Below are 21623 nucleotides of genomic sequence, written 5' to 3' on the forward strand. Positions count from 1 at the left end.
TGGGAGGGGAGATGGGCTAAATGGGTAAGGGACACTAAGGAATCTACTCCTGAAATCATTGTTGCACTATATGCCAACTCAGTTGGATGTAAATTTAAAAAATAAAAATAAAAATAAATCATTTAAAAAAATAAATGAAATGGTAAAGAAAGCATAAAAATAAAAAATATGGCCAAGGTAGATATTATATAACTTTAATAGGCACAATTCAAAAGAAGATATGTAAAAAAAAAAAAAAAGAAGAAGATATGTATCACATCACATATGCATAAAACTACATAGAAACCAAATGCATAAAGGGGGATAAGAGATATGTAAAATGTTAATAAATTATAATTATAGTCAGATATTTCAAGCTTTCAGAATTGAAAAAAAATAATTGTATCTACTTTACATGGTTATTGTGAGAATTTAAAAATGTTGATTTATTTAAAACTCATTGAGTGGTGCCTGGCAAATAGTAAGGGCTAATAACTACAAGTCATCGTTGTTATTAGTATTACTATTATTTTTATTTTATTGGAGACTAACAAAAAGTAAACTCAGTAACTACAGATTGTTAGCAACAGTTAATGAAGAAAACAAATATGGGAGGTAAAATTTAAAGTGAGAATTAAAGTATGAGAAGGAACACGCCATGGGACAAGTATTCTTTTAAGATGAATGGAGCTTCCTGTTAAGGATTGAAAGATGAAGCTGGAGTTGTGTGGTTACCAAGGCCTCGGAAAGAGACTGGTATCTAGCATATAATAAAGCATGGCTAGAGAGAAGGCTAAAGCGATAGCCTAAGGCAGACCTGCAGGGGACTCTAGATTATGGCAGAGTTTGAATTTTATTCTTTGAGCAATAGGAAGCCACTATAAAATATGAGGATTTAGCATACCTACTTGAGCCCATCCACCATTCTCCTATTTATTATTTATTTATTTATTTTTAAGTTTATTTATTTTGAGAGAGAGACAGAGAGAAAGCACAAATAGGGGAGGGGCAAAGAAAGAAGGAGAGAGAGAATCCCAAGCAGGTTCCACACTGTCAGCACAGAGCCCGATACAGGGCTCGATCCCACAAACTGCAAGATCATGACCTGAGCTGAAATCAAGAGTTGGATGCTTACGTGACTAAACCACCAGGCACCCCAAATGTTCTATGCAATTTTAGACAGAATCTCTTACATCCTCACTGTGAAAAGTGAGAATATATGACCCAACCCTTTGCTCTTCCAATTTTTTTTCTTTATATTAACATCTTAACCTTCTTTATTTTTAAATATAGCATACACAGAAAAGTGCTCCCACATAACTTAAAAACCCACACATGTACCAATTAATGGGTAGAGTGAACAACCATGTAATGGCTACCCCAGTTAAGAATTAGAACCCCATGTGTTTCTATTTACAACACTTTCCTCCCCTTAAGGAGGAAATCACTTTCTTACTTTCCTTTATGGGTTATCACCTAATAATTTATCCCACAGATTTGCCTAGTTTTTTAAACTATATGTAAATGAAATCTTCCTATAAGTACTGTATCATTTTGGGAGTAGAATTTCTGAATTATAGAGTATGCATATCTTTAATCTATTACAGATATTGCCAAACCATTTTCCAAACTTTTGTATCAATTTACATTCCCCGTGGCAGTGTTTGAGAGTATGCCATATCATGGACAACATTTCTTCCTTTTTTAAAAAATTTTTTTTTAATATTTATTTTTGAGAGAGAGAAAGAGAGTGCAAGTGGGGGAGGGGCAGAAAAACAGGGAGACACAGAATCCAGAGCAGGCTCCAGGCTGCTGTCAGCTGACAGAGCCCACTTGGGGCTCGAACCTGCGAACTGTGAGATCATGACCTCAGCCAAAGTCAGACACTTAACCGACTGAGCCATCCAGGTGCAACATTTCTTCCTTTCATATACATTGTCAAGAGTGATCATTTGTATTCTATTGTACAACCATAATGTGCTTCTTTATGCTTTGTTCATAGACTGGTTCTAAATTTTAAGAATCTATAAACAGCTTTATTTTATGAGTGTGTAGATATTCCTCACTGCAGAACAGTGTTATGTGCTAGGATTGCATTTCCTTCTCTATGGTTTCAGTGTCATGATAACCTAGAAACAAGACCAACTGTATTCATATTTTATACTTCATCAGTACGGAATAATCAACCAATTCCCACTACATTTGAATGAAATCCATATATACATGGCTACTGATTTTTCTGGTACAGTTGCTGTTTTTTCCAGGAGTTCCTGATTGTTCCTGTTTTCCCTGCTTCCATGATTTCACATTCTCATTGTTTACCTCCTACCTTTCTAGCCACTTCTCAGTCTATCTCTTTAATTCTTCATTGTCTAAACATTAATTGTTGGTGGCAGTACCCAAGACTATGTCTTAGGTTAGCAGATTTTCAAATTGTGCTCCTAAATCCTTTTTAGAGAATATTTAGGGACACTTTTTTTTTTTTTAATGTTTATTTCTTTTGTGAGAGAGAGCATGAGGAGGGGGAAGGGACAGAGAAAGAGGGAGAGAATCCTAAGCAGGCTCTGTATTGTCAGTGCAGAGCCCGACACGGGGCTCTCATGATCGTGAGATCATGACCTGAGCCGAAATCAAGAGTCAAGTGCTTAACCCACAGAGCCACCCAGGTGTCCCTTAGGACACTCTTTTAGGGAATCTTTAAGGTTGAGGTCAAAACTGTTTTCATAATATTAAGATATTATTTTGCCTTTTCCCCTTGTCGATATCTGTACTGATGGTGCAAAAGCAATGGTGGATAAATCTGCTGGTGACTCACCACGAATCAAGGCAGTGGAACCAAACTGTACTAGCACTCATTGTATTCTTCAGCCACACATTCATAGTCAAAACAACAAAAATTCTTGAGGCACCTGGGTGGCCCAGTCAATTGAGCATCTGACTCTTGATTTGGGCTCAGGTCATGATCTCAGGGTTGTGGGATGGAGCCCCCACATTGGCTGAGCGTGGGGCCTGCTTAGGATTCTCTTGATCTCTCCTTCTGCCCCTCTCCCCTTTGCTCCCTCCCTCTCAAAAAAACCAAAAACAAAAAACAAAAATTTCAAGCTTCACCTAAGAATGTGAAGCCTTGATGTCAAAATTATTAATGTGATTAAAACTTAACCCTATAACTGCTTCTTTTAAAAGTTTATTTATTTTGAGAGAGCACGGGGGAGAGAAAGAAGGAGAGAGAGAATCCCAAGCAGGCTCCATGCCATCAGCACCGTGAGATTATGACCTGAAAGCAAGAGTTGGATGCCTAACTGACTGAGTCACCCAGGCGCCCCTTAAGAGAGTCTTTTAATATTCTGTGTGTGATGAAATAGGAAGGGTACATAACTCACTTCTGTGGTATATCAAAGTATGATGGTTGTCTTGAAGAAAAGGACTAGATTGACTTGTACACGGACTAGCTCCTTTCTTCATGGAACCCATTTGTACTTGAAAGAACACCTGACAACAGACTAGGTTTACTCATGCTTAGATAATTTGGCAGACATTTTCCCAAAAGTGAATGAAGTGAATCCGTCATGTCAATGGAAACAACTGATGATACCAGTGATAATATTCAAGCTATCAAGAGAAAATTAGAATTTGGAAATCTTGTAACTACAGCATGAGCTCAACAGCTTCCTAATGCTTGAAGACTCTTTTCTGATGAGATCAGTAGTGATTTTAATAATATAACTTTTTGATACTGTGTAATGAAGTGTGTCAACATTTGGAAGGGCTGCATAACGAAGCTAATATTTTTTCAAATGACTAAAAACATTACCAAATCATACATTGGTACGACAAAGGGTAAGAAAGGCTATTGGCTTTCTTTTTCTGACTTAAAATGTTTTTACTATTATTACATAGTACTTCAATATGAACAATCATATTTATTACAATTTAACCATTTGATTCCAAGGCAATCATAAGCACTAGTGAAAATATGTTACTTAGAAAATGATTCAGCATTATATGGATTTTCTGGATCAGGACGTGGTAAACTATGGCCAATGGGCCAAATCCTGACCACCACCTATTTTTACACAGGTGCAAGCTAAGAATGGTTTTTACGTTTTTTTAATGGTTGAAAAAAGAGTTTTGGGGACACATAAATACTGTATGAAGTTTGAATTTCAGTTCCATAAATAAATTTTATTGGAATACAGCATGCTTATTCGTTTACATATTGTCTGTGGCTGCTTTCGCACCACGAAGGCAGAGTTGAGTAGTTGTGAGAGGAACCATATGTGGTGCTGTCATCACTCTGTCCTATTGCTAAAAGGCAAATATCAAGAGAGAAATCCAATAGAATTCCATAAGTACTCCAAATGATGATGAATATGTTTAATTAAATGCATTTGCTTATAAATGGGTATCAGTTTTTGGCAATACTTATCTGTATGAAAAGACATTTTCAAAGTTGAAATACAGTATATAAAATCTAGTTACAGGTCAACATTAACAAATGAGAATTTGGAACAGATTTTGAGGAGAGGTCTAGACACCAGCCACCAATTCTTTAGTTCTCTATTATCCTACACCAACTGAGTTTCCAAAAATTCAATTCAGTTCTGACCTACCTAGAGTTAGTGTCCAACCTCACAAATTAAAGGACTCATTCCCACAAGTCTGCCCTCACTTCAGATATCAGCCACAAATAGGGTACCCAGGCCACCCAACACTTTTGCCCATCCAACTACAAATCAGTTCCCACAAACCCCTCCTTAGGTTGGATAATTTGCTAGACTGGTTCACAGAACTCAGGGAAACACTTTATTTACACTTACTAGTTTGTTATAAAGGATGTAATTCAGGAACAGCCAGATGAAAAAGATAAGGTTATAGGGGAGGAGGTATTCAGAACTTCCATGCCCTCTCTGGGCATGTCACCCTCAATGTATTTGTGGAAGCTCCCTGAATCTCACCATTTAGGGGTTTTTCTGGAGGTTTCATCACTTAGACTTGGTTGATTAAACCATTGGTCATTGTGATTAACTGAACTTTCAGCCCCTCTCCCCTATTTTACTGACTATACAATAAAAGCTAAAAAAGCAGTGTATATGTTGCCAAGGTAATTTGCAAGACCACCATGTTTATTAGTGAAAACAGAATCCTTGATGTCCCTGCAGACTCCAACTTGCTCACCAATTTCAGAGGGAGAATGGAAGACATGGGGTGACAGAGGTTCTTGGGGTGTTTGAGCCTGGAGATGAGAAAAGGACTCAAACAGAGAGCAAAGAGACTTAACAGGAACAACAGCTGCATAAAATCTTACCCCCTCTTCTTGAAGGATTTCTCAGGGCAACAAGCAAGAATTTTACCAGGCCAGGGCACCTGGGTGGCTCAGTCGGTTAAGCGTCTGACTTTGGCTTGGGTCATGATCTCATGGTTTGTGGGTTCGAGCCCCATGCTGGGCTCTGTGCTGACAGCTCAGAGCCTGGAGCCTGCTTCGGATTCTGTGTCTCCCTCTCTCTCTCTGTGCCTCCCCACTTGTGCTGTGTGTCTTTCTCTCAAAGATAAACATTAAAAAAATAATAAAATTTTTAAAAAGGGGGGGGCGGGGTATGACCAGGCCACCAGTCTGGTCCTAGGTCATCTGTGAAAGGAAAAATGTGCACGCAGTCTGGGGCCACACTGCTACCTGGAGCCTTGCTTGCCCCTGCTGGCTTTGCAGCTGAATCAACTCTTTTTTCAGTAACATGAGCTTTCTATCCAGAAAACTGGAAGACATCTTTATAGGCATAACCTTAAACCAACAACACTTGTGCAGCCAACACTTCTTCAGACTTCAGAGGAAATGTCTCAGTCGCTGTCTTCTAAGCCTGTCCCTGAGAGGGATTTCTTTCCTACTGATCCTCCTTTGGCTAGAATAGTGACAAAACGGAGTTGCATGGGATATAAGTTACAGGGGGCAAGAGCTTCAGTGCCTTGCTTAGCAGGAGGAGTTGGGAGCTAGAGCAGCTTCCAGCTGCAACCATGGAAGTGGGATCTGCTGGGCATGAGAACCTGTGCCTGAGGGAGCAGAACCTTATCCTCATCCATGGGGGGTGACCTGCACCATGTGGAAGGCAGTGACAGCATTCTTCTGGGGGGCCTGAATTGCCTCAGGGTGGCCTAGGCCAGGGGGCCAGCACAGCAGTGGCCGTGATTCCTTGGCATAGATTTGCATTTCCACCCATCGCTAGTCATCCCACTCCTAGAAATTTATCATAAGCCATTAATCTCAAAGAAAAAACAAAAATGACAGCATTTGGGGCACCTGGGTGGCTCAGTTGGTTAAGCATCCGACTTCAGCTCAGGGCATGATCTCACGGTTTGTGAGTTAGAGCCCCGCGTCGGGCTCTGTGTCTGACAGCTCAGAGCCTGGAGTCTGTTCTGTATCTTCCCCTCTCTCTACCCCTCCCCTGCTCAAGCTCTGTGTCTCTCTGTCTCTGTATAATAAGTAAACGTTAAAAAAAATTTTTTTTAATGACAGCATTTGTTTTTTATGTTTGTTTGAAATAATACATTCTATGGTAAAGTTTTTTTAACAATAAAGGTCATTGATAAGTTTGAGTTGTTGTCCCTTCTATTCTTACTTCCCTGATACTCTTTATCCTTCCAATTTTTTTCTCTGCATATATATATGTCCATTTTTCCATACTGTATATGATTTCAATTAATAACTCTTTGACATCTTTATGTAAGTGTAAAGGTAAAACTACTGATAAAAAGCTGAAGATTTCTACACCCTACTAAGTGGTTTTGAATAATCTAAGTTCTGCCCAGGTTTTTCTTTGTGTGAGGTGAATTCATATGTACTTACCTCCAAATGGAAGTACCAAAACATTCTAAGTAAGAATCATTTGTTCTTTTGGTGCCATTGCTCTTCTTCATTATTGATAATAGAATATAACCTCTCTGATTAGGGGAGTATGCAGATAATGTTATTGTTCTTGTGCAGCAGTAAGATCATTTAGTAATTGGCAAATGGCAGGGTGCCTGGCTGGCTCAGTGGGTAGAGCATGTCACTTTTGATCTCATGGTCCTGAATTCAAGCCCCATGTTGGGCGTGGAGCCTACTTAAAGATACATTTGCAAATGGCTACTGTTGATAAGTTATTCAAAGCCATATAAATTTCTATCACTAACAATATCTTTTTTAGTGATTCACAAACTTTTTAATTACTAAATCATATTTTATAGTGGAATTAACATCAATCTGTTTTTTTGTGTTGCAGCACTTGGAGTTTCATGGGAATGAATAATATTCATAGTAAATAAATGGGTTTCTAAAAGAAAAGCAAAGCTGGAGGAATCATAGTTCCAAACTTCAAGTTATATTATAATCCTGTAGTAATCAAAACAGTGTGGTGCTGGCACAAAAATCTGGCATATGGTACTTGCATAGGCCATTAGAACAGAATAAAAAGCCCAGAAATGAACCCACACCTGTATGATCAATTAATCTTCCACAAAGCAGAAAAGAATATCCAATGGGAAAAAGACTGTCTCCTCAACAAATGGTGTTTGGAAAACGGGACAGCAACATACTATACAGAAGAATGAAACTGGACCACTTCAACACCATATACAAAAATAAATTCAAAAGGGATTAAAGACCAAAATATGAGACTTGAAACCATAAAAATCATAGAGGAGAACACAAGCAGTAACCTCTTTGACATCAGTTGTAGTAACTTCTTTCTAGATATATCTCTGGAGGCATGGGAAACAAAAGCAAAAATAAACTATTGGGACATCATCAAAATAAAAAGCTTCTGCACAGCCAAGGAGAAAGGACACAACAAAACTCAAAGGGAAGATATTTGCAAATGACGTTTCTGATTAAGTGTTAGTATCCAAAATATATAAAGAACTTATAAAACTGAGCACCCAAAAAATGAATAATCCAATTAAAAATGGGCAGAAGAGGGGCGCCTGGGTGGCTCAGTCAGTTAAGCGGCCGACTTCGGCTCAGGTCATGATCTCGCTGTCTGTGAGTTCGAGCCCCGCATCGGGCTCTGTGCTGACAGCTCAGAGCCTGGAGCCTGTTTCAGATTCTGTGTCTCCCTCTCTCTGACCCTCCCCCGTTCATGCTCTGTCTCTGTCTCAAAAATAAATAAACATTAAAAAAAATTAAAAAAAAAATGGGCAGAAGACATGAATAGTCATTTTTCCAAAGAAGATGTACAGATGGCCAACAGACACGTGAAAAGATGCTCAACATCACTCATCATCAGGGAAATACAATTCAAAACTACAATGAGATATCACCTCACACATGTCAGAATGGTTAAAATCAACAGTACAAGAAACAATAGTGCTGATGAGAATGTAGTGAAGGGGAACCCTCTTGCACTGCTGGTGGTAATGCAAACTGGTGCAGCCACTCTGTAAAGCAGTATGGAGGTTCTTCCAAAGTTGAAAATACCCTACTATCCAGCGATCACACTAGTAGGTATTTATGCAAAGAATACAAAAATACTGACTCAAAGGGATACATGTACTCTGATGTTTACAGCAGCATTATCTACAGTAGCCAAATTATGGAAGCAGCCCAAGGGTCCATTAATTGATGAATGGATAAAGATTTCCTGTTTCTTGGCTATATATATGTATATATATATATGTATATATATATATATATATGTATATATATATATACATATATATATATACACACACACACATATATATGTAATATAGATATCTATATATCTGTTATATCTATAGACATATATATATATAATCTCCTTACCTTTTCACCTGACATTATATATAACCTTAGGAAATCTTGAAGGAAACTCTTCTTGGTCATTATCATTGATTGATAGGTTAAAAATCCATTTTTTTAATTTCCTTTAATTTATGTATGTATTTATTTGTTTATAAAGTTTATTTATTTATTTTTGAGAGAGAGGGAAAGTCCAAGTGGGGGAGGGCAGAGAGAGAGAGGGAGAGAGAGAGAATCCCAAGCAGGCTCCACACTGTCAGCACAGAGCTCAATGTGGGGCTGGAATCAGCAAACCACAAGCTCATGACCTAAGCCAAACTCAAACGCTTAATCAACTGAGCCATCCAGGTGCCCAAAAATTTCCTTTTATTTTGAACAACTTAGAAATAAAGTTTCAAGATTTTTAGTTTCTCATTTGTCAGTTAAAATCTAAGTAAGAAAATATAGGAAGATCAGAGATAAGTCCTGACTCAACCAAGGTAAAAAATGTGGGGTGAAATCATAACATTTTAGAGTATCTTTTTAAGTATGTATGATTAGATAATGTTACTTTGAGTATTTTGTCCAAGGACAGTAGTATTTAATTTAAAAACCTCAGTAAAAGTATGGGTGTTTACTATGAAATACCAGATATTACTGTAATTTAACTGGACACTTGGAAAAATATATACTTCATAGGAGGCTATGTATTATGTTGATATCTATGTCTTAAAAAGATGAACTACTTAGAACACTTAATGCCTAATTTAAAAAATATAATTCCAAGACTGAAAATTCAATAATAAAATAATAAAAATACTCCTATTTTTTTGTTTAACAATGTTCAAACAAGGTTATCAATCAGAAAAATTAAAGACAATTATGAAATCTTTCAGTTTTACAGTAAGTTTTGAAATTTTTCTTTCCTATTCAAGGAATTTGTTCTGTGATCCCTTTCCCGAATGAATAGTTTTTTTCTCCTGGATCATTCTCATCAATATATAGACAAAATTTAATTTGTCTAAATTTTAATTTCCCCATCTAGTCACTGCTGGCCTTTCTAGCAGTTTCCCAAAGAGAAGCTTATAGTTGGTTGCTATCTTTGCATCCTCGTCCCTCCCCTATTCACTATTTTTTTTTCCCCTTTAGAGATTTTTCAATAGTACATTTATAACTTTTTTCTGTGATCATTTTACCATTTTAACCATTTTTAAGTGTACAGTTCAGTGGCATTATGTGCATTCACATTGTACAATCATCACTACCATCCATCTCCAGAAATTTTTAATCTTCCCAAATTCTGTATTCAATCAATATTGATCAATAAGTTCCTATTCCCCTCTCCTCTCATCCCCTGGCAACCAACATTCTACTTGTTGTCTCTGAATTGACTACTCTAGATACCTCATGTTAGTGGAATAATATATTGTCTTTTTGTGTCTGGCTTATTTCACTTAGCTTAATTTTTTCCCAAGGTTCATCCATGTTGTAGGGTTTGTCAGAATTCCATTGCTTTTTAAGACTGAATCATATTCCGTTACATATATGTTTTGTTTTTTCATTCATATCCCAATGAACATTTGCGTTGTTTCCACCTTTTGGATATTGGGAATAATGCTGCTCTGAATAGTGGTGTATAAGTGTCTGTTTGAGTTCCTGCTTTCAATTATTTTGGGTAGATACTCAGAAGTGGCATTGCTGGATCATATGATAATTCTATGTTTAATTTTATGAGGAAATGCTATACCATTTTACATAGTGGCTGTACCATTTTACATTCATACCATCAACACATAAGTGTTCCAGTTTCTCTACATCCTCACCAACAGTTGTTATTTTTCATTTGTTGAAGCCATCCTAATGGATGTGAAATGGTATATCACTGTGGGGTGTGTGTGTGTGTGTGTGTGTGTGTGTGTGTGTGTGTGTGTTTAGAAGGAGAGAGTGTAAGCAAGGGAGAGGGGCAGAGGGAGAAAGAGAGAATCTTAAGCAGCCTTAGCCCTTAGACAGAGGCAGGGCTCAATCTCACGACCCTGGGATCATGACCTGAACTGAAATCAAGTGTCAGTCACTCAACCAACAGGGCCACCCACGTGCTCCTCACTGTGGTTTTGTTATTTATTTTTTTTTTGGGGACAGAGAGAGACAGAGCATGAATGGGGGAGGGGCAGAGAGAGAGGGAGACACAGAATCGGAAACAGGCTCCAGGCTCCGAGCCATCAGCCCAGAGCCTGACGCGGGGCTCGAACTCACGGACCGCGAGATCGTGACCTGGCTGAAGTCGGACGCTTAACCGACTGCGCCACCCAGGCGCCCCCTCACTGTGGTTTTGATTTGCATTTCCCTGGTGATCTTGTTATGTATGTACTTTAAAAAAAATTTTTTTTAACATTTATTCATTTTTGAGAGTGAAAGAGACAGAGCATGAGTGGGGGAGGGACAGAGAGAGAGGGAGACACAGAATCCAAAGCAGGCTCCAGGGTCTGAGCTGTCAGCACAGAGCCTGATGTGGGGCTCGAACTCACAGACTGCGAGATCGTGACCTGAGCTGAAGTTGGATGCCCAACCGACTGAGCCACCCAGGCGCCCCAGTCTCGTTATGTATCATTGGCTATTTGCATCTCTCCTCTGGAGAAATGTCTATTCCAGTCCTTTGCTCATTTTTAAATTGGGGTTTTTGTTGTTGTTGAGTTGTAGTTCTTTAAATGCTCTGAATATTAATCCCTTATCAGATATATGGTTTGTAGATATTTTCTCCCATTCTAGTTGCCTTTCTTTCTTGATAGAGTTCTTTGATGCCCAAAAGTTTTTAAATTTTGATGAAGTCCAATTTTTCTTTTGTTGCTTGTGCCTTTGATGTCATATACAAGAAATCATTGCCAAATCCAATGTCATGAATCTTTTCCCTCTGTGTTTTCTCCTATGACTTATATATATGTTTTTTTAATGTTTATTTTTGAGAGAGAAGGAGAGAAAGAGTACGCACGTGCATGAGTGGGGGAAGGGCAGAGAGAGAGAGAGAGAGAGAGAGAGAGAGAGAGAATCCAAAGAGGGCTCTGTGCTGTGCAGGGCTCAAACTCATGAACTATGAGATCATGACCTGAGCCAAAGTCAGACGCTGAACTAACTGACTGAGTCACACAGGCATCCCTTGACTTTTCTGGTTTTATCTTTGAAAAGTTTTTTATCCATTTTGAGTTAATTTTTTATATATGGTGTGAATTAAGGGTCCAAATTCATTCTTTTGCATCTGGATAACCAGTTTTCCCAGTATCATTTATTGAAAAGACTGTCTTTTTTTTCTGAGAGAGAAAGAGAGAGAGAGAGAGGGAGAACACTCTTGGGGAAGAGGCAGATAGGGAGAGAAAGAATCTTAACCATGGCTCCATGTCCAGCATGGAACCTGATGCAGAGCTTGATCTCACGACCGTGAGATCATGACTTGAGCTGAAATCAAGTCTCAGACACTCAACTGAGCCACCAGGTACCTCTGGGTGGTTCAGGGGTACTCTGTATTTTTATAGAGGATATTGCAGGGGCACCTGGGTGGCTCAGTCAGCTGGGCATCAGACTCTTCACTTCAGAGCTCAGTTTAATGATCTCATGGTTCCTAAGATAAAGTCCTGCGTCCAGCTCTGCATTGATGGCACAGAGCCTGCTTGGGATTCTCTCTCTCCCTCTGTCTCTGCATCCACCCCCCTGTGCTCATGCTCTTCCACTCTCAAAATAAATAAACATTTAAAAAAGTGAAGGGGACATTATAGTCATTCTGAGAAAAGATAACACAATCCTGAACTAAGACTGTGATAGTGGGTTTGGAAAGGAGCGGGTTATTGAGGTTTTTGAGAAATAACAAGACTGAGGAATTGAATGGGTATAAGAGGAGAGTATAAGTGAAGGGTAAAGGATGTTCCTTTTTGTTTGAATAACGGGGTAGGTGGTGGCTACCAAAAACCAAGAAGATTAATAAAGAACAAATTGGGAGAAGCTTGGGAAATTCCTGGGTGACAGGGATAATGAGTTCAATTTTGGATATTTTGAGTTTTCAGATACCTCCAAGTTGAATTTAGAGGTTATTGAATTAAGTTATCGATGGAAGTTAAGACAACAAAGTTAAGCTTAAAAGATAAAGTATAGCTTTGTGGTGTGCATCTCTGTTCTAAAAGTTGTAATTAATGAGTGTTTTAGAAATTGAGGAATTTATTTATGGATAACAAGGGTTAGGACTGACACAAATTCCAATGAAAGTTAGGACGAAGAACACATTGGGTTGTTCAAAATATGTAGGGGCAATATGTCCAGTGGTATAAGAGGAGAAGAGTCAGACTTTTCCATCAATTTAAAAGAACTATTTAAAAATCATTTTATGTAGGCTGGTAAAAAAGTTTGGGAAATAGATAGTGGTGATGGCTGCACAATATTGTGAATGTAATCAGTGCCACTGATGTGTACAGTTAAAAGTGGTTAAAATTGTAAGTTTTATGTCTTATAATTTTACCACAGTTAAAAATAATTAATAATGTAATATACCCGGGGTGCCTGGGTGTCTCAGTTGGTTAAGAATTCAACTCTTGATTTTGGCACAGGTCATGATCTCACAGTTTGTGAGTTCAAGCCCCAAGTTGGGCTCTGTACTGACAGCGAGGAGCCTGCTTGGGATTCTCTGTCTTCCTCTCTCTTTGCCCCTCCCCCATGTGTACATGAGCTCTCTCTCTCTTTCTCTCAAAAATAAATACACATTAAAAAAAACCACTTTAGTTTAAAAAATATATACCCCAAACTATTGTATACTTTAAATCAATAAGTTTTATGTTGTGTAAATTATATATATATATATATATATATATATATATATATATACACACACACACACATATGTATATATGTATTTTTTAATGTGTATTTTTGAGACACAGAGCAAGCGAGAAAGAGAGAGAGAGAGAGAGAGATAATGGGGGAGGAGCAGAGAGAGATACAGAATCCGAAGCAGGCTCCAGACATCCAGTTGTGAGACAGAGCCAGATGCGGGGTTCCAACCCAGGAACGGTGAGATCATGACCAGAGCTGAAGTCGGACACTCAACCGACTGAGCCACCCAGGCGCCCCGTAAATTATATTTTAATAAAGCTATTTGAAAAATAATCTGTGGGGGTGCCTGGGTGGCTCAGTCGGTTAAGTGTCTGACTTCAGCTCAGGTCATGATCTCACAGTTCATGAGCTCGAGCCCCGCCTTGGGCTCTGTGGAGCCTGGAGCCTGCCTCAGATTGTGTCTCCCCTCTCTTTGCCCTTCCCATTTCACACTCTGTCTCTATCTCTCTCAAATATAAATAAACATTAAAAAATAAAAATAAATAAAAATTTAAAAAATAATCTGTGTATAGAGCTAAGCCAGAAATTGCTATGGAATTCAAATCAAAAGGAACTCGTCTAGTCCTTGAAAATTAGTTTAAGCATCTTGTTTGACCATTTTACTTCTGGTACTCAGTAAATATATTTTAAGTGAATGAATAAACAAATAAGTGGACTTAAATGCAGTATAAGTAAATCTGTCTATCTGGCTATGAGGTTGCAAGTTTGAGTTTGGGAATGTGATAATCATTGTGATCCCTGTCCTCTTGAAATATAGTCAGAACTCTCACATACAGTTCTTTGTTTTACAAATACATTTAAAAAGAAATGTGCATTTGGTGAATCTTTTACTCGTCTATTCTCATGAATTCGGTCCCAGGAGAGATGTGATTGCCTACCTTCTGATATGAAAACTTGAAGAACTGGTTGGTGTCAGGACATCGGAAAATTACTAGACCAGCCCCCAGAATCTGCATTCATTTTGGAAATACAAAAGAGTGAATTAAAGACATGAAATAAGAGCAGAAACAAGAGCAGAAATAAGAGCAAACCCCAGATAGTCCTGATGGTACAGTTCTGCAAGTGACAGCAAACATATCTCCTCTCAAGGTAGATTTTATTACTCAAAAGGGCTTACCAGTGCATCTTGCAGAATGCCAATTTATTTTCTCCTACTTTATAATCTAAGGCAATATTGGTATAAAATGACATCTAGAAGGAATCCAGTGAAGTAATAAATGTATAAACACATTTATATTTCCAAATAAAACATAAATTTCATATTCCATATTGTCACTGTCTATCAACAGTCCAATTGTTTTGTTGAGTTGTGACTTCGGAAAAGAATGCTTAGCAGGTGAAGTTGTTGGTGTAGGTTTACAGTTGAATGTGAGTAAAAACTCAGCAGAATCAGTAATTGTCTTTTCCTTAAGTGTTAGAACTTAAAATCAGAGTCATCTACAGGGCAAGGGAAATGTATCAAGTCTTCAAGTTGAGTAGCAAGTGTCTCTAAAACATACAATAATGAAGGCAACGATTTTGTCAACTGAGATGGATAGAAAAGTTGAGGATTAACTGCTCTAGAAATGAATGATTTCTAAAGACACGCTTTAACTTTTCAAAGAGGCATCATATCTCCATTTTTATTTTATTTTCTTCTATTTTTAATCTTATGAGAGAGAGAGAGGGAGAGAGCACAGAGCATGTGAGCAGTGGGGAGGGGCAGAGGGAGGCTCCACACCCAGTGCGGAGCCTGATGGGAGGCTCAATCCCATAACCCTGGAATCATGACCTGAGCCAAAATCAAGAGTTGGATACTCAACCGACCAAGCCACCGAGGCACCCCAGTATCTGCATTTTTTAAAGCAATTTCATAAGGTTAAGAAGGGAAGATGTAGTCTTTATGGTTGAAGAAAAGAAAGCAAAGAGGTTAGCATTTCTTCTTTGCCTATACTTGTCTGCTTTAAGTTGCCTAGATGAGTTAAAGTTTACGATTTAAAGAAGCTTTGCTGCACATAAGTGCCCAAATCCACCCCCAGCTCATCCTACTCTAATGCACTTCTACCTGTAACAAAATAGGAGAAGCAAAAGGAACACAGGCCCTCTGGGCTATTTTAATACTTCTGAGGTGCTGGTAACACCCAGAAAATCAGTAATTCCTTTCCAAAATCTATGTTGATTTAATGACTTTACATCCTTTTCTTCAGGAGCTATTCCTCTTCCCTTGCATCCTTTAAAGCACATGGTTCTTAAACCTGGCTGCACATCAGAATCACCTAGGGAGCTTTAAAAATGCCAACTGCAAGCCAATTGAATCTGAATCTCTGTGTGAAGAGATCCAGCATAGGTAAGGATACCTACTTACCTATGCTTTTAAAACACCCCAGGTGATTTTGGTATGTTCCAGGCCTGAGATCCAATTAGAGCCATGGCTCTTTGATTCTTAAAGTGTAACCCTTAGACAGATAGCAATCAACATCCTAGGAAACTTGTTAGAAATACAAATTCAGGAGGCCTTTCCCTCTTACTGAATCAGAAACTCAGGGTAATGGGATCTAAAAATCTGTTTTAACAAGGTTCCAGGTGATTTCAATGCAAGCTAAAATTTGAGAACCACTGACTCAAAGTGGGTGTTTTTGAAAATTTAACGTGTATTTGAACTATCTTGTCCAAATGTAAATTCTGACTCAGTATGTTTGAATGCTGCTTGAGATTGTGAGTTTCTAACAAGCTCCCTGAGCATGCTACCAATCTACTGACCACACTTTCAGCAGCAAAGTGTCAGGATACAGCTTTCTTTCTATGGAATTATCCAGGTACGTTATATAGGAAAACAGTTATACCTCAGTTAGTCACAAGTTTATACACAGATTAGACTTTTCATGGTAAGTTTACATTTTCTTTTAATACAATCTGGTGAATGTGCACATTAGCTCTAACGGTCCTGAAGAAAATCTTTTTAGGTTTTGGTCCAACATTTTCTAAACTGTTTTCAAAGTTCTTCATGAAATCATTGGTTTCCTAGGATTCTGCCTATAAGAATATTCCTAGAATTAAGTTGTTCTACTCCTGCAAAACAGTCCAAATGTACTTCTATTCCCTTTGTCTTATCTGCCAAAATCTTTCATTTGCAAACCCAATTTCTATAGCAGCCTCTGACCAGCATCCCCATTCTGAGTCCTATAATTAAATTCTTATCTCTAGATTTTAATTGCTTGTACATGTAATAGTATAAATCTAATTATGTCCAAGAGTGACTTATACAACATTCAGGTAAGTATGGTCTGTCAGGGATGGCTGGGTGCCTCAAGCAGTTAAGTGTCTCACTCTTGATTTTGGCTCAGGTCATTATCTCAGGGCTGGTTGTGAGATCTAGCCCAGAATTGGCTAGGTGCTGGGTGTGGAGACTGCCTAAGACTCTCTCTCTCTGTCCCTCCCCCCTTCAAAAAAAAAACAATACAGTTTGTCAGAATGCTGGTTTTGTTGCATTTTTTTTACCACAATACCTGGGATTCATTGTCTTGCTGCTTCAAAGAATGAAGAGGTGGACACTAAATGAGCAGCAGGCAAAAGTTTATTAGAATACAAGATTAGAAAGGAAGAATAGAAGGAAAGCTCTTGTATAGAGAGAGTACATTTGAAAGTGAATGCCCAAGGACTATAGGCAAGGGTCCTTGTTTTATAAGGTTCTGGTCAGCCCTCCCCCCTCCATTTCCCCTTATTCCTTCTCAGTTTCTATCCTTATTGGCTTGATAGTTCTACATGCTGGGTTGTCCATTTCTGATTGGCTCATTTCCATTGTATGAGGGGTGGTCTATGGCCATACTTAAGTCTTCTGTCAAATTCCAGAGGGGAAACCTGAGGAGGAGTAGGTGGGGTCTGTTACATTCTTAAGAGGAACCTCATGACTGAGGGGACTTCCTGTGGTTAGACACTCCCAGCATTGTTCCAAAATAGGTGTTTTTCCCCATCCAGGGACCTCAGGCCCTAATCGTTCCCTCTGCCTACACAATCCTATCTTCTATCATAGTTTCCCTGAGATCACACAACTTGGAGGTAAATTTGACTCTTGTTGCAGTTACTGAATACTATTCCGATAGAGCCTCCCTTGCTTATTTCTGCCTTACCTTGTTTGGTTTACAATAGAACTAAGAAGGAACACACAGTCAATTCAAGTTTGGACACAATCAAATGTGACACATGTTTTTTGTATTTAGAATAAATCCTCTTGAATATATGAAATAATTAATTTTAAGAGACTTTTATTGTGAAGTATAAAATATTCAGAAATGATTAAAAATTTTTTCAGTTACAGTATTAATTTAATAATCTTTCCAAGAGAAAGCACCACATTAAAAAATGACATTCATAACAAACAATCTAAAATGCTATGATAAAATAATTAATAGTAATTACAACAGCAAATCATGAAATTCAGAAATTTCTAACCATAGATCTAAATCAGGGGTCTCAAACTCAGATGTGTTCAGGGCTAAGTAGGAAACACAGAGTAGTGAAGCAGCCTTATATAAGGAGTCTAGTAGGCTGTGGCAAACTAAGGAATGCATGCCCAGTTGAAAGACTTCAAATTACAACAATTTTAAAACATTATGCACACTGAATAAAACAGCTGTGGGCCAAGCTGCCTGAATACCAATACTGCCAGTTTGCAACTGTGGCCTAAATGAATTTCTAGTAGTTTATATACCCAATTCTCAAAATGACAGACTGCACTTTTTAAAATATATATGTTGTCTATATATGTATGTGTGTATATATATATATGTATATATATATACACACACACACACACACACACATATATATATATACACACACACACATATATATATATATAGTGTGTGTGTGTGTGTGTGTGTGTGTTTTCTACACAGATATATGAAGCCTGAGTCACTATTTTGGGATGTATGGATAAAAAAAACTTTAGGATAAGGTATTTTGCACCTTGAATTAATCAATTTAGGAAGTTGCATGGATATATTCTTTAAAACATCTGCTTAAGAGATGAAATTTTTAAAATACCTCCTTTCACATTTGGGAAAAATTAGTTATGCCTAAGAGTTAATTAAAATGAAATGAAATTTCATTCTTTTACCAACAGAAAGTTATATACCACAGTACATTACTGCTTAGTAAGAAATATTTAGGTGAAAAATAAATTTCTAAATTTATTTAGTAATAAATTACTAAAGCCATAGTTCAGAAAGCATTCAATCATATTGCCTCACTATATATGAAGAAAATGCTTGTAATTCAGTTAACAATAAATTTTACTTTATCTTTAAAGGGTATTTTGTTTAAAAATTTTAGTATATTTTATATTTTCAGTTAAAAGTAAAGGTTCTAATCTGAAGATATAAAACTGCTAAAGACCAAATGGCTGTAACCAAGTTGGTTTGGTTTCCTATGCCAAAGCAGTTTCACAGAATTTACGATTTTGTATACCATTAATGACTTCACATTAGTGACTTTTAAATAGCTTTTAAAAGTTAAGGTGATGGGAACATTAGAGTAACAAAATATTTTAAAAGGCTATGAAGGCACATTATAATTCAAATATCCTTGCTACACTAGGAATACATATTTTAAAATAATCCACAGACAACACAGATTTCAAACAAATAAAACTCAAGTACATTTATTCCAAACCTTGATACAATACTCAAAAATACTTTCTACTTTTTTCAAACATTTTAGATCTTAGCTTGAGAAGCTTAACATAAAACGAAAGCACAGCACCAAATCTAGCCATATAATCTTTCCCTTAAAAAAGTTAGTAGTTACTATAACTTTTCTGTAAAATAAACTCATATGGAACAAATCAATTTCATATATGGCCTTTAATTTCTGAAATTAAAAGCCAAAGCTGTTTAAGTGTATCTAACTAAAGTTAGATATTTAGGAAACCCAGAGTAGGTATACAAGAAAATGTTAAGACACAGTATCAAGTAATGCAGTAAGTCTTTCATTATTTCCATTTTTGATAAACTGACACTTTTTAATTAGGGGAAATAGGTTTGGCATTGTTTACTAACCTAGTATTTGGCAAAGTCTCAAAGTACAGCCAAGTCATATGCATCTTATTTGCATTCCCAATTTGTTTTAATTATTAAAACCACTTATGTATGACGCCATTAGGAATTTTTTAGAATTCAAAGTTAACACTGCGTTTTACACACCATGAAGTATTTCCATGGCAGAGATTAAATTGAAAATAAGATTATAAATTCACTATGAATCATAAAAGGAAAGAAACATGTTCTCAAATCAAGTCAATAGTAGAACTATCACATAAGGGTATACAATACAGGCTGATGTTATTACAAACTTAGTTTGATTTAGCAGTTCTTTAAAAACCAATAGGGCTTCAATGAATAAATTTATCTTAATTAATAAATTATTCACAATTAAAAAGTTAAAGTTTTCATAAATAGCAACAACAGACTAGACATTGAGTATATGGGATTCCCACAAAACAGTAACAAAATATTTCAATATTATTTCATCCAAATATTGGTTTAAAATTATTTAAATGTATTTAAAGATTGTTAATGACTGATTTATATGAGTTCCAGACTAAATTAATACAAATTAGATATTTAGTGCTGTCTGCTTGTTCTTCACATCATCAAAGGATGAAACTCCTTTTGTAAACAATATGATGGCCATACTGGTTATATACAGTGATCCAATTAGTTAGCATACTTATGGAGGAAGCGTTCAAATGCATCATAGATGGCACGTCTAAATTAAATATGAAAGAAGAACTATAAGTAATGAGCAAAAAAGGAAGACAGTACTTTTATTGTTAGTTATTTCCAAAATTACCTGTGGCTTGCAACCTGACTTCCTCTCCAAATAGGTCTGAAAGAGGCAGGTATCTGAGGATAGGTGTTTGGGTCCATGTAACTTCACCACTACTAGAAAACCTCAAATGTGCTTTCAACTGATGATGAATTCGAACTTATATAATATCTATGTATTTATATACTATGTATGTGAAAAATATAAAGTATATATGTAAGTCACTTGTTGAAAATTAATTGGCTACACTAAACTTTTCATAATGTAGTATTCAATTTACTTCATAAATTAAGATAAGGATATTTTTTGTCCAGAAAAACACATGTGCCTAGCAACTGAACTTAAAAGCAAAAGCCTTTAAAAAAAAAAGAAAAGAAAAAGAAAAAGAAAAAGCCTTAGTTTCCTATAGTACTTTCACAAGGTATCTTAATTGGACATTTAAGGTGACATCTAAAAGTTGAAGTAAATGAGTGACAACATACAAAATTACTTCTTGGATTAAAAAGAGCTAAAACATGTCAAACATATAGTACACACAATTCTTCTATTATATAGCTATAAAGCTGGCAGTTTTATTTTGTTTTTTTTTAATGGTTTTATTTATTTTTGAGAGAGAAAGAGAGAGAGCGAGCGAGCAGGGGAGAGGCAGAGAGAGAGGGACACACAGAAACCGAAGCAGGCTCCAGGCTCCAAGCTATCAGCACAGAGCCTGATGCAGGGTTCGAACCCATGAACTGTTGAGATCATGACCTGAGCTGAAGTCGGATGCTTAACTGATTGAGCCACCCAGACAGCCCTGCAGCTGGTAGTTTTGAAACATATCATGGACAGGGTACTAAGCACTTTATGTGAACTAATACACTTAACCATTAATGATAAATATATTCCAATGATAACCTTTTGCCATTAAATCTGAATAGAAGTAGAAATAATAAAGGCTGTAAAATACTAGAGATATAGAATCAAAGGTTTTTGTAAGTTCTAATAAATACTGGAGTCATATAAGGTTATTAGCATTAAAACCAATATTTCACTTCTCACTTAAGATTCCATATTCACTTGCTACGGAAAAACATTGCTTAATTATTCCACAGATACTTATGCCATCTTGAGAGAAGAAAAGAGTGGAGTGAAAAACTCATAATGAACCAAAGCAAGTTTTACAAACTGTGTTCCTCCCTATACCCTAAAATACCTGGCTATTAATATTTGAAGAGTGTAAAAACACACAATAAAATATGCCTAT

General features: G+C 37.0%; 1 protein-coding gene across 1 annotated transcript in view; it reads right to left on the reverse strand.

Moving 5' to 3' along the window:
• Positions 1-17797: 17797 nt before the first annotated feature.
• Positions 17798-21623, reverse strand: part of ABHD18 (abhydrolase domain containing 18) — a 45879-nt gene continuing 42053 nt past the window's right edge. Inside the window, exons 13-14 of the mRNA XM_053901265.1 lie at positions 18386-20317; positions 17798-18307 (exon numbers count right to left, since the gene is read on the reverse strand). Of these exons, the coding sequence (XP_053757240.1) occupies positions 20266-20317 (52 nt within the window). The 3' untranslated portion in view covers positions 17798-18307; positions 18386-20265. The remainder of the gene's footprint in view (positions 18308-18385; positions 20318-21623) is intronic.

This window comes from Panthera pardus, unplaced genomic scaffold (assembly GCF_024362965.1).
Source record: "Panthera pardus isolate Hobbes unplaced genomic scaffold, ASM2436296v1 HiC_scaffold_13, whole genome shotgun sequence".
Classification (NCBI taxonomy): Eukaryota; Metazoa; Chordata; class Mammalia; order Carnivora; family Felidae; genus Panthera; species Panthera pardus.